Source organism: Mustela erminea, chromosome 17, assembly GCF_009829155.1.
Source record: "Mustela erminea isolate mMusErm1 chromosome 17, mMusErm1.Pri, whole genome shotgun sequence".
Classification (NCBI taxonomy): Eukaryota; Metazoa; Chordata; class Mammalia; order Carnivora; family Mustelidae; genus Mustela; species Mustela erminea.
Genome location: NC_045630.1, coordinates 47274485 through 47289118, shown reverse-complemented (window position 1 = coordinate 47289118; position 14634 = coordinate 47274485). Strand labels below are relative to the sequence as shown.

Here is a 14634-nt window from a genome sequence, read left to right as displayed (position 1 = left end):
ACCTCTCATGTTCAACATTCTCCATCAAATTCCCATTATATGTTGCTATACAAGGCTCTCAAAATATTGTGCCAAATTTTCCCAACCAATATTTTCCCAAATGCCCTCCCATATTCTGCCTAAACTTCTATATTATTCTTCCAATTTTATATGCACATTACTTCTTTTATGCCTTTGCTAATTCTATAAATCCCTAATGTCTTGTCTTTTCATCTTTCCTTATTGAAATCACTGACTCAAGGACTCTGCTCTGTTAACTCAGTCAAGTATTTTCTTTTCATCATATGATCAGACATCTCTCTACCCCCATGGGACTTGATTTGCTCCTCACTGGAAGTACCTACTATTCTGTTTTGTATTATTATTATTTGCATTTTGTATCTGCATAATTTTCTCCTGCTTATCGCCCTTTCTAGAGAACAATGCACAGTATGGAGCTCCTCATCAAATATGGACTCAATAAATTTTGTTAAATTGTGTTAGCCAGACAAAGCCTCACCAAAAATTAAACAATTCATTAAAATAATGCCTAGAAGACATGTTTTTGTTCCCTCAATGTTTTTTCTACAGATCAGGAAAAGAAGTTAAGAACAATTAAAAGCAAGACCATTCCATTTGCTTGCCTCACATAAGCATTATATAATAGGTAAGTTAAGCACAGGAATTAGGGAAATATTTTAAGCCACCAAGGAAAATATTATTATACTACAGATTTTTATCACATACCACAGAGGCCCAAAATAATTAAAGAGGTTTAGGAAGAACTTGGTTTACCCCAGGGTATAAATTATAAATAGAGGAATACTGGCTTATGCTAGTACTGTGTTCTATCAGCCAAAAACTTCCAATTAAAATAACTTACCTTATAACTGAGATAACCAAGTAGTATTGTTTCAAACAGACTTATCAATGCCACTGAAACCTGAAAAAAAAAAAGTACCTTAATCAGAAGATGCAATAAAATTTTAAAAATATATTCATGATTATAATACTATTAACTTTATAAATATGGACATATATGTGTGTATTTATGTATATATCTGTATAATATACAGATATAAACATAAGGAGGTATTATGTGGCACTCTAACTTCTATATACAGGTGGCAGGTTGCAAGCCATTCCCAACACTACAGGTTAGTTTTGTATTTCTAATACTCCTTAATAAATACTTTTATTATCTCAAATATAAATGTGGAATTAGAATAGTCAGACTGGCTGGAGTTTACATGGTATGTAGAGAATAGGTCGTTTTGTGTGTGTTCCTAATATGCATAATCACACACAACTGCACCACCACAAACACTATCCTCTCCCAGCAACACCTCCACCACCTCTACAACATCTATCAATGACAGCAGTTCCTTTCAGAAAATAAAAGAATGTAAGCTTCAACTTGAGAGATACATTCTCTCCTGTCACCCACCTCAAACAAAATGAAACAGCAACATCCTTGAATACTAAACAAAATAGTCCACATCAACAGTTCAAGATACGACCAGATTTTATTTGAATGGACGTCATAACCAATTCCTCTTTCACAGACCAATTCCTCTTTCACAGCTGGAAGACCATGGCCTGGACAAGCTTCCACCTTTCTCTACATTCTCTATTAAATATACAATTTCTGCTGCTGAACTACCAAAAGGTTGTAACTGCAACAGAAAAGGTAACTAGAAAAAATATCCAAATTATTTTGTAGTAAGTACTTTCAGCACTTTGGAGTAGCTGAATAGAAGCAAAATAAGCAAGCATAAACAAGAAATGACTCCAATAACAAATATATTGGTTTAAAGATTTTGAGGTTTAAGACTATCTGCATAAGAAAGGCAGATACCCTGGAGTTTTACATTTTAACTCCTATTGGAATGAAAATTTTGATTAAAGTGAATATTAAAACAGAAGTACAATAAAAAAGCATATGAATGCATGGCAATACAAGTAAAATATATTCAGAAGTACATATGGAAGCCAAGCATTGTTCTGATATAAAATGCACACCTCTTAAATGTTCTCCACAAGTCCTTTAAATCATAATCATCCATGCTTTTTTTCTATAAGTAGTGTTAGATGGTCTCTAGAACATTTGTAGCATGGATTACTCAAAATCCTATTTGAAAATATTATTATTATTATTGTAAAATATCATTATCAGATAAAAGCAATTTGAAAATGTATTTCAAGGCCATATATGACTATTCTTAAAAATATTAACTTACTTTAAAAGTGTATCTCACTGAAGAATAATATAGGAATCAAGCTAGAGATTAAAAGACTACATTTTTAGTGAACACTTAAATATTTGAAAAGGTATTTGTACTTAATGACTGCAATGAAAATCAGTACAAAAAAATTAAATGCAACTTTACTTCAAAAAAAAGTATGAAATATCGAGACAGTAAAAACTTGATTTCATAGTTATAAACACAATGCATAAATAGTTAAATTAATCCATTATAACATTTAAAATGTACAGACTTAACAATTCTAATGACTAAAAAACAAACCAAACACTTGATTTTAAAGTATTTTAGAGGCTGTTATACACAGTCGGTTTTAGAGTCTTTCCATTACTTCCAAGATTCAACTGTCTTCCAATCTGTAATTTTTGACCTTTTTATCTTAGTGACTGTACTCTTTAAAGAACTTTTACTTTTGAAAAATAAAAAAGTAAAAAAGTATCTGTTGGAGAGAGACAAGAGTACACGTAAAGGAGAGAGATGGGAATGTGTAAAAAGTTTGTTGGGTGTAAAATTCAACAGAAAAAAGGAACAAAGAAGAGGTATAGAGGACTCTAGGGAACACCCCAACAATATAATTCAGACATGTTCCCTCTCATTTCTTACTCTTTCTTCAGGACTCCTTTTATGCCAGAACATATTTTTCCTTTTATTTACACAATTATCTTTTTAGAAACCAAGCTCTCACTATTGGTTATATGAGCCATTCATTCACTTGTTTATGCATTTGATAATTATTTACTGAGATTCTAACAAGTTCCAGACACTATAAATACAGTAAAAGAGCAAACACGGTTACGGGCTTTTGATGAATTTTTCAAGGATTGTATAAAATGAATACCTAGAGTCATTTTGAGAACTTGTGGTGCCTTAATACATGGATTTACTCTGTTTTTCTCCAAACCCTCAAAAACTTTCTGAAGTCTAATCCTGATCAGAAGGAAATTCTCAAAAGGTAGAATGCAGGGCTCAGGCAAACACAAGGATAGGGAAAAAAAACATCTGTCCAAGACATGCATCAAGATTAATTAAGCAATAAAACAAATTCAGTTTTAATATCAATAGTTTTCTCTCCAACAGTATTTCTCTATGAAATATGAACAAAGCCAGAAGTAGAAGGATAGAACAAAATTGTACATAACCTGTAAGCCCCATAAAGGTAGACTTCTGTTCACCCAAAAGATATGAGACCTATAAAAAATGATAAGATATTAGTTTTTAAAAACATGAAAAATGCATTCATCTTAAAATTTTAATTGAAGTTGGAAATATTTAAATACTGCTGCATTAAAAGGCAATAAAATCTCAAAATTGAAATTAGAAAAGCTTTATATTGTTTCTGTTTTCTTTTTGATAATATTCACTTCTATTCGAGGAATAGAAAATGGTTTATTTCTAAACTCTTTGTAATTTTGTTTTTATTCTCATGTTAATAAAGGAAAAAAACATAATGGACCCTTATCTAAGGAATGATTATGGCAAGGTAGAAAAACTTCAAACCCTTTACTAGTCAATGCTCGATGGAAAAGTCACTTAAGAGTCTTCCACAAACTCAAATGATTTTGTTATTTTTAACACTGTTAATATTTAGGGAATACAAAGTCAACAGCATAAATAATCAGAATAAAGTGAGTAACTCATAGAGCACATTAATATTTCAGATCTGGGTTTGTATAAAACAGTATGCCACCAAGAATATCCGTAACTAAGGTTAGCATAACCCATTATGTGGGACAGAGTGACTGTTTTAAATATCTGCTAAAAATCATATCATCTCTGATGTTAAAAATTGTTTATACTCTGTGAAAAAAACACCATATACTTCTAATACAGCTAGTTATATATATTTTTAAGCATGTTCCACGCCCAATGTAGAGTTGAACTTACTACCCCAAGATCAAGTCAATGCTCTCCTGACTGAGCCAGCCAGTTGCCCCCACTAGTTAAATTTTGAACTTATACACCACTATTGCCTACATTATTTTGTGTACAGCTGATTAATGAAAGGTCATACACAGCAATATAATCTATGCATTAGATGATGAGAATAGTTATATTAAGCTGCCAAAAAAAATGCAAATAAAAATATTACAAAACAGAACAAAGCCTAGTCACTTTTTAAAGCTATTAAGTATTAGAGGAGTCCCATAAAGTATCAAATGTATTTTTAAATATTTAAGTTATTTCTTTTTGGTAATATGTTAAATAATAACAAAGAGCAATAAACTTTCTAAAATTCTAGTTTTAAAAAGAATTGCAAACTTTAAAATAATATTCAAAGAAACTACCTATGGCCTTAAACTTCTGAAGTACTGTGTAACTCCAGAATGTCACATCTACTTAGACAACTGATCTCTTCAACTGATCCAAACCAAACCTATGACCTTTCTCTCAAAAACTGGTCCTCTCCATTTTATACCTGTCAGCAAATGGCACCAAATTCCACCAAGCCTGGTTACCCAAAAACTTAGGTATCATCTTAGATTCTTTCCTCTCCTGTATTTGCAAATACAAAAATGTGATGCAAATGACATCAGTCATCAAATCTTTTCAATTCTTACCACCAAATATCTGTAGAATGCATCTACCTCTCCTTCTCTACTACCACAACCACTTCAACCAATCTACCATTTTTTTGCAAATGGGATTCTTGCAAAAACCCACCAAGTAGGAACCTACACTTTTTTTTGCCTTCTACATTTTTCCTCCAAATTACAAATACAGATTCTTTTTAAATGTGATTTAGATCACATCACACCTCTGTGTATTGGCCCTACGCTTTTGTCGGGCAAAACTCTTAAATGGCGGCACTCTTAAACTTACTCAACTGTGACATGACCCTTCCTATCCCAGCCTTTTCTATAAGAACTCTTCCCTTATCCTAGAGCTCTCAGCTCAACTCTCTCTCAGGAAAACCTTCCTTGAAGCAGCCAATCAATCAACAATCAACGTAGTCAGCTAGTCTCTTAGGTGATCTCACTCACCAGACCTCTTCTGCCATTTATGTAGGTCATAACTTTACATTTATTTGCATATATATTTCCTTAATAGTTGTCTTCTCATTAAACTGCAAGTTTCCCTAAGATGAGACAGTATGTCTATTTTCCTCACCATTATAATCCCAATGTCTTTATGAGCACACACCTATAGTAAGTTAGGCATCAATATAAACAAATGGATGATGCCATAAAGAGAAAAATATGGCTGATGAGTTCAGCCATACTGTCCTGTCCAAAACACATCTTATATTCTCAGTGACAAGATATGTAAAGAGGGATATGGACATTTTTCATAGATCAAAATTATATGCTATAAAAATTACTAAATAAGTAAATAGCAATCTCTGGAAAATTATAAAATACGTTGTGAATCAAAAGTTTAAGAGCATTTTCAAAGAGAAATTAATACTTAATGTGGAGGTACTAAAGCTAGTTATCAAATAAATAGCATTTTCTTTGCACTGGGATGTTATTCTATTTTGTTAGGTCTTGAAATACCACAGGTTCTTAAATTTGAATAAAACCTTAAAGAAAAGCTGTTTCTTAGACAAGGCTATGTCGTGTGAAATAGGTTTCATAATCCTTAAAAATATTTCTGCAAAACTCTAATATATAAATTGCAGGGTGAAGTGAGCTCTCCAAAGGAAAGTCATCTTTTCCACGAGTTGACTAAGTACTAAATTGGGTAAATACATAGAAGAATAATGTATAAATTTTGGTAAAAAGCTAGTGCCCAAACTCTTTTAATAAAATGAACTTATCATGAAAAAAGAATGTAGGGACTGATCTGCACATTTCTAGATCATCTCCAAAACAAAGGAGACAGAATGCTGAAACAGGCAACCAGACCATAATTCCAAATGCAGCGTCAATCCCACTTGACAAAAACGCATTAGGAAGAAAGAATAGCTATACAGGAATATTTACCGTAGCAGGAAAGGAAATGGAAGAGAATTAAAGTAGCCTCATCATCAACAATAGAAAAAAATATGAAAATGAGAAAAAATGTCATTGAAAAGACGATGTTTATAATATTGATCTAACTATATCACTATGGGCATGTTATGTACATGTATTGACACAAAGAGAATTTACAAAAGATTGGGCATCAAAATACTGAAAGTACTTATTTCCAGATACTGGTATTTTAGGCAATTTTTACTTCCTTTTCCCGACATAGGTATTCATATAGTAATAATCATGAACCAAGTATAAAATCCTGAAAAATAAAGTAAGTTTTGCTTTTGTTTATTAGAAAAATAAAACAAGAAAAGCAAACATAAAAACCAAGTTCAGTCAGACTGAACTAGGTTTATAGATAAAATCCATCTTTGAAGCATCGTTATGAAAACTGAAAGAACCGTATCAAACCATGGAAGTTATGGCAAAAGTTAACTATAGAAAGTTAGTGACCTGTAGCCTCATCCACGTTTCACAGGATGATTATTTATGGTTTTTCCAAAAGATAAGGACATAGCTGCTAAAAAATACCAGAGAAGCTTTAGCAGCTGAGGCAGAAGTCCAGGGGTAGATATGTTAACCAAAGGAATAATGCATTTGCTTAATACATGAAAGTCATAAGGTAAATATGTGGGGCATAATTCATATGAAAGGACCTGCGACTCACAAACTTGAGATGAATGCAGATTGACAGCTCTCTAAGAAAACAAATGCAGCTTGTATTTTATTGACAACAGTATAATACCCTAAACCAGGGTGGAAATGATAAAACTCCCATAACCGCAACAAATATTGAAAACTGAGTCCTAGGTATGGTGCTAGGCCCACATCTCAAAGACATGTAAAATTTAATGTATGTCAGTGAGGCACCTGGGTGACTCAGTGCGTTAAGCATCTGCCTTCTGCTTAGGACATGATCCAGGGTTCCTGGGATCAGCTCAGCAGGAAGTTTGCGTCTCCTTCTCCCTCTGCCCCCCCCACCACCTTGCTCGTGCTTGCACTCTCTCTCTCTCTCTCTCTCTCTCCCCCCCAACTTTCTTTTTCAAATAAATAAAATGTAAAAAAAAAAAAAATAATAGGGGCACCTGGGTGGCTCAGTGGGTTAAGCCTCTGTCTTTGGCTCAGGTCATGATCCCAGGGTCCTGGGATGGAGTCCTGCATCGGGCTCTCTACTCAGCAGGGAGCCTGCTTCCCCCTCTCTCTCTGCCTGCTTCTCTGTCTACTTGTGATCTCTGTCTGTCAAATAAATAAATAAAATCTTAAAAAAAAAAAAATAGTGTGTGTCCGAAACCAAGGAGACCACAATACTGATGCACAGTAGAGTCTTGACAATACATTAGGAAGATTTTTTAACAACTGATTCCTTTCAAAACACTAGATACACTTCATACCAGGTTAGACAGTCAACTAGACAGTCAACTCCTTAGACACTGAGGAGTATCGTAGGGAGGACTAAAGGCTGACTCTTTGAGAGACTGGACTTTAAGAGCCTTTCCACCACACGTGCACGGACTGAAGCTTTCTATCAACACTCCTCTCCCTTCTCCATGGTACAGAGTTGAGTGCAAAAAGGCACTCTTCAGCTAAAGGCTACATTTCTCAGCCTTTGTGTGAAAGTATGGTGATATGACTGATTCTCACATGAGATCTGAGAATAAAATGCAAGTAAAAGTGATGCTTGTCATTTGTTGCCAATAGTTTCAAGAAGTATATATATATATATATACATACTACACCATGCTCTCTTTACCTTTCCCAAAGCTGTTTGCAGAGGATGCTTATGTCTTAGCACATAAACACAAAATAAGAGTGGTTTTCATACACAGTAATGTACTTACCATGTTACAGAGTGTGTGCATGTATGTATGTATGAGTCACAAAACGAAGAAAAGATCTACAGTAAAAACACCAGCATTAGACTCCAGTAAACAAAAAGTTCTTTCGAATTTTTGATATTATATGTTAGAGCACTTGGTGCTATTTTAATCTATACTGTAGCAAATATACATGAGAGAAGAGAAGGTCTACATTATCACATTCCTTCTGATCAGTCATCAAATATTAAAAGATATTGTGGGGGTGCCTACGTGGCTCAGTCAGTTAAGCATCTCACTTCAGGTCATGATCTCAGGATCCCAGAGTGAGTGGAGCCCCCAAGTCCGTTGGGCTCTGTCCTCAGCAGAGAGTCTGCTTCTCCCTCGCCATCTGCCCCTCCCCCACACTTGTGTGTCCATGCACTCTCTCTCTCTCTCAAATATATAAAATCTTTAAAAATATATATAAATAAAAGATATTGTCAAAATTTATTTCTCTTTTAATAACTATTATCCTAAAGGAAAAAATAATCTTTAAAATGTTAATGTTACCTGAACACATTTGTTGCTCTATTAGCCACTGATTTTCAATGTAAATCCAAATGCTATACAATATAAGTACATTCATGTGCTTCTTACCGTGTCTCTATTACTTGATGTTAAAAACTAGCAATCACTTCCACAATTTTTAAAGCACAAGGGGATACATTCGTTCTGACACACAGTGAAAAACTCTAAGCACCAGCAGGCAATGAGTCAACGCCGATGGTTCATCTCTCAGTGAAATTCATAAGCAACATGCCAGAGGTGTGTTTCCTCTGCTAATGCCTTTAAATCATTTACTACAAACTGCGTACATCAGAGTTTGTCATCTGTGCTATTTCATACATTAGCAATATTTTTTCATAGCCTCAGTCTGTCCATACTTGCAACATTTTCTATCAGTTTTGACTGTAAAGGGACTTAAAAATAAAGCAAAGCAGTACAAAATATCCACAGCTTTATTATGTCAGAAGCTCTAATTAAATAAATCTTTTTGCTGAATTAGCCTCATTATTTTAAAATAGAGGCTATGCCCATAAAGGCCACTTCTGTTTTTCATTAACCAATACTGCATTGACAATGGGAACTGAACAGAACATTGTATTCAAAATGGAGCCATAAGTTATGTTATTATGTTTTTTAATTGCAGTAATCTGGTTTTTCAAATGTATATCCTCTATAATTATGGCTAAATATTCTCAGTAATATGACACAGAAGTTAATTGTAGGAAACTTTGTTCCTCTTAATGTTTTTCAAATAATATAATTTTACTCTGCCATCATCCCCCAATGCCCTTTCACCCTTGGAGAAATTCTATCATGTCTCATTTATGATTTTCAGTTCTCTCTAATGTACATTTTATTTATGAATCACCAAGTTTTAATAATTATTCTGGTATGTGTTTAGAAAGAAGTGTAGCATGAACCATTTTTAATAATACATAGACAGAAAAATGTAATAAATGTAATATGCGTTGGCATCTCCAGCCAGTGGCCTTCAATCATCTTGATTGTGCAACACTTGCAATAAAACTGCTGAACACAATTTTTTAATTCAACAACATTCACTGACCCACCAAGTCCTACACTAAGTATGAGAGCTACAGAGGCAAACAGAACATGGTCCTTGCCCTCCATAAGCATGTAGAGACAGCAGAGAGGTAAATAGTAAAATCAAGGGCAATAAGTTAAGTGTTGGGACAGAAGTATGTGGGGGAGGCGAAAAGGATCCAGGGGCCATTCTTAACCCAGAAATTAGGCTATAATCGTGACATTAGCTAAGAATTTCAGGTAAGGTATTATCCAAGAAATTATTACCCTGAAGGTCCAGAAATCCTGAGGCAAGTTAAAGCAGTGGGTAGTGAGGAACAAAAATGGAAAACAGAGATCAAGAAGACAGAGTAAAATATTCCAAGGCCCAAAGACAATGGAGAGTAGAATATGTATAAGTGGCTTCAGGTAGGTCAGAATGGCTGGACGGCAGGTTGGGGAGGTGAAGTAAGCAGAGGTCAGATGATAAAGGACCTTCATTTACTCAGTTATTCACTCACTCACTTAATTATTAATACTGAGCATCGAATTTGTGCCAAGTTCTGAGGATTCAGACAACCTGTGCCCTCACAGGCTAACCAAAGCAATCCCCCTGGAATACCCAGGATACAAAACAAACAAGTAAAGTACGTACAATATACGAAAGACATAAAGGCAATGCAGAAAAGTTAAAAGGGAAGGGAAAAAAGTATTCGAAGGAGTCTTGTGAGGAGAATACAATTTTAAACAGGATATTTAGGTAAAGCTTCTCTGAAAATACAATTCTGAGTAAGATCTGAGGAAGTGTGCCTTATGTTAGCTGATGGAAGAGAATTCCAGACAGAGGGAACAGCAGGTATGAAGGCCCTGAGCCAGGACGGTGGCTGGTATATTCCAGAAGCAGAGAAGAGGCCAATGTGGCTGGAGCAAGACGGGTGGGAGAGGAAGAGGAGGAGGTGAAGATACCGAGAAATGGGCGTTCTCACAGGCCAATAAGCACTACAGTATTCAGAGCACAGCCGTGTAAAGATCTGACTTAGACATTAAAGAAACACTGGCTGCTATATTAAGAATAAACCAAAGGGGAGCAAAGGCAGAATTAGCAGGACTAATTAGGAGGGCTACTGCAGTACCCAGGTGACAGAAGGTGGCTTGTGCCAGGATGGCAGCATTGAGAAGTGGTTGTATGCTGGATATATCTTGAAAGTAGAAATGACAGAATTTTCTAAGGGGTTTGCATATGCTGCAGAGTGTGAGACCAAAAGAGAAGTTAAGAATAACTCTAAAGCATTTGGCCTGAGCAACTGTTAGGTTGGAATTTGGTTCAGCAGAAATGTGGAAAGCTGAGAGTAGAACAGGGTTGGGGGAAGGACAGAGTTGTCACATGTTGAGATGTGACAGAGCACAGAAGAAGTGGAGTGGAGCACGGCAAGTTTGAAATGCCTATTAAACATCCAAGTAGAGAGGATGAATATGCAGTTTGAATGGAGGGAGTGGGAAGGTTCTGGCTTCCTGTGGTCAAGGACTTAACCAGGGATGAAAAGCATAAAAAGATTAGAGCTGGGGCACCTGGGTAGCTCATTTGGTGAAGAAGCAGACTCTTAGTTCTGGCTCAGGTCATGATCTCGGGGTCCTGAAACCCCTACCTCTGGCTCTACGCTCAGCAAAGAGCCTGCTGGAGGTTCTCTCTCTCCCTTTCCTTTTGCCCCTCCGGCTGCTTGTGCTGTCTCTTGCCCTCTCTCTCAAATAAATACATAAGTAAATCTTTCTTTTTTTAAGATTTTATTTATTTCTTTGAGAGAGAGAGCATCAGAGAGAACATGAGAGGGGAAAAGACCAGAGGGAGAAGCAGACTCCCCACGTAGCTGGGAGCCCAATGCAGGACTCAATCCTAGGACTCTGGGATCATGACCCAAGCTGAAAGCAGTGGCTTAATCAACTGAGACACCCAGGTGCCCCTACATAAGTAAATATTAAAAGAAAAAAAAAAAAGATTACTGCTGAAGCCCTCAAAGCATAGGGCAAGTATGAAAGATTTCTGCTTCTCTGTATGTAAGGTAGGAATAGTAAGATTAAGTGTATACTGAAGGAAATAACATAAATAAAATAACTAGTCCAAAGCCAGCAAAATAGCAAGAACTCTAAAACATGCAATCTTTCACAGGTTGAAAATTCCCTGAGGGCAGGGAATGTTCCTTTTCTTAGTTATATTTTGACTCATAGCAATATAAATATATAACAAGTATTCAATAAACATATAGCAAAATAGCCATAATTATATTTCATTAATGAATTAAAATTTTATAAAGAATTACCACATAAATAATTACACAATGAAATTTCACCTGTTAATCTTTAACCCTTTAATAAATACAGAATAATTTTCATTGTCTAAATAAGCTGAGGAGTAACCAATTCATTTAAATGCATATTATCCATCACCATCCATTTTATTTTGATCTTTTTTTATTTCTTAATTTTCTTAGGGCAAACCTCCACATGCAAAAATAACTACAAAAGTTAACCATCAAACTTGTCTTCTGCTATGAAAATTATTTTAAATTTAGTAGGCTGGACAGGAACCCAAGGTGGTGATGAATTAAAAATTATGACACAACTATTTCCCTTACCTACTGCTTCCACCAAAGGATAGAACCTAAGATGGGAAGCCTATAAATGAACAGAAACGCAATTTAGTAAAAGCAACATGATAAGGAATGTAAAATAAGATAAAATAAGCCAACAAATCATTTAAACTCAAATAAGATAAAGAGCTACCCAAGTTGTATCTGAGACTTAAGATAGACGTGCATCCCAATAAATGCTGGAATGTTTCAAAAGTCGTAACTAGATTTTTGTTGTTGTTGTTTTGTTTTGGGCTTTTGTTTTTTGGTTATTTTTAGATTTCACATATCACTTTTTTTTTTTTTTTAAAGATTTTGCTTATTTATTTTTCTGTCAGAGAGAAGGAGAGAGAGAGAGAGCACACGAGCAGGCAGAGGTGGAGAGAGAAGCAGACTCCCTGCCGAGCAAGGAGCCCAATGCGGGACTCAATCCCAGGACCCTGAGATCATAACCTGAGCCAAAGGCAGCGGCTTAACCTACTGAGCCACCCAGGCGTCCCTCATATATCACTTTTTAACTTATTTCACTTAGCATAATGCCCTCAAGGAAATGCTTAAAAAAAAAAAAAAGTAACATTCTAGTACAACTAGAAATACTTATAAAGCTGGTATACATGAGTATACCGGGTGCCTGGATGGCTCAATCAGTTAAGCATGTGCCTTCTGCTTGGATTGTGACTCCAGGGTCCTGGAATGGAGCCCCATGTCAGGCCCCCTGCTCAGTGGGGAGCCTGCTTCTCCCTCTCCAGGTCTGAACTGGCTTGTTTTCCCTCTCGTGCTCTCTCTCTCTGTCATTAAAAAAGTATACTTTTTTGGAGTATATGTAAATCAAGAACAGAAAGGTATGTGGGTTTTTACAGAGATTAACCCCATATTAAACAACTAGTTAGAGTGCTCTTGTTAGCAGTTAAAATCATATGGGTTGGTGTCCAGTATTAACATTGGATAAATAGACAATAAGAGATGTTTATTTTTTAAAAAGAGTGCTATTTTTCTTTCCTTTTTTTTTTTTTTTGAGTTTATTTCTTTGAATAATCTCTTTTTCCAGCATGGAGCCCAAACTCGTGACCCCAAGATCAATAGTTATATACTCTTCTGAATTAGCCAGCCAGATACCACAAAAAGATATGTTTAAAAAAGAACTTATAAGGATTATATTCATTTCTTAATTGAAAGCCAGATCAATTTAATTGTGACAAACACCTAACACATCCTAAAGAAAATGAATTCCATAGAACACATTTTAGTTTGCATTAAAATTATAATGCAAAGGGAAGAAACTAAGATGGTGGAGAAGTAGGGGGACTCTGGGCTTCCATCCTCCCTCAAACACAGCTGTATTGAAGTCAGATCACTTGGAACACCCAGGAAATCCATCTGAGGACTGGGAGAAGTTGGTCCCAGTTAGAGGGGCCACAAATGGTCACAGTTGCAGGGAGACAGCTTGCCAGGTGCATGGAAGAAAAACTGCAGTGCCATGGAAGGGAGGGAACCCTTTCTACAGAGAGAAAAAAGGGAGAGAAAGAAAGAGACTGAGAGTGCAACATTGAGTTCACACAAGATGAACATCTCTTTGGAACATGGACTGGGAGCGGGGTTTCTGAGTGTCACAGGTTTTTTGGAAACAGTATGTGGAGCTCAAACTCGGGTTGTGGAAGTGCATGACTTTTGCAAGAGTAGAGCTGTGGAATGCAATCCTAGGGAGAAGGAGGGCACTGGCCCCAGAAAGCACAATATTGTGTAGGGATTTCCTGGGTCACACCAGAAGAGAACATTCCCCTTCCTGTAGTACATTTGTCCTCTCCAAGGACAAAAGACCCTGTAGGTACCAGCAAACAGCCTTTCATCAGCAAGGGACAGAGGCCTGTGCAGAGGATGGATAACCTAGTTATTGCTTTTCCCTATGCTACACCAAAGATTCTGCATGCTGTGCAAGCATGGGACTATTTTTCTGGGACAAAGCACACCAGACATAGCACAGCAAGTTTCTACACTGGAAGGGGGGTTGTGGCGGGGGGTCCCTGCAGTGCCAGGTCCTTTAAGATGTGGAGTTTTGAATCCCAGCTATGAACCAAAGATAAAATGAATGTGGGATGTGGTACCAGGCTCTGACCTGTACCTTGTGAAGGTAAACTACCTTGGAAGGCTTCCTGAACAGCAGGGAGTGTGGGATCCCCTTTCTGAGACAACAGAGTGACATGGCACCCTGTTCTCCCTCCCCATCAACACATGGAACTTCAGAGAGCAACACAATGGCCCCCAGTGGAGGCGGAACATGCTTATACTAAACCCCATCCCCACCCCAATCCTGTGCCCAGCAAGTGCATATTTCCTGGGGTAGGTCTGACTCTGAGCCAGCCCAGCAGGCCTCTCCCCCAGAATATCATCCACAAGAAGCACCACATATGCATCAATCTACTGATCA

The 14634-nt window shown here is 36.4% G+C and overlaps 1 protein-coding gene across 3 annotated transcripts in view; it reads right to left on the bottom strand.

Moving 5' to 3' along the window:
• Nucleotides 1–14634, bottom strand: part of KCNT2 (potassium sodium-activated channel subfamily T member 2) — a 250958-nt gene that overhangs the window by 227992 nt on the left and 8332 nt on the right. For all 3 annotated transcript variants that reach the window (XM_032318559.1, XM_032318558.1, XM_032318557.1), the window contains exons 3-4: nt 3383–3431; nt 863–922 (exon numbers count right to left, since the gene is read on the bottom strand). In XM_032318559.1, coding sequence (XP_032174450.1) covers nt 863–922; nt 3383–3431 — 109 coding nt within the window. The remainder of the gene's footprint in view (nt 1–862; nt 923–3382; nt 3432–14634) is intronic.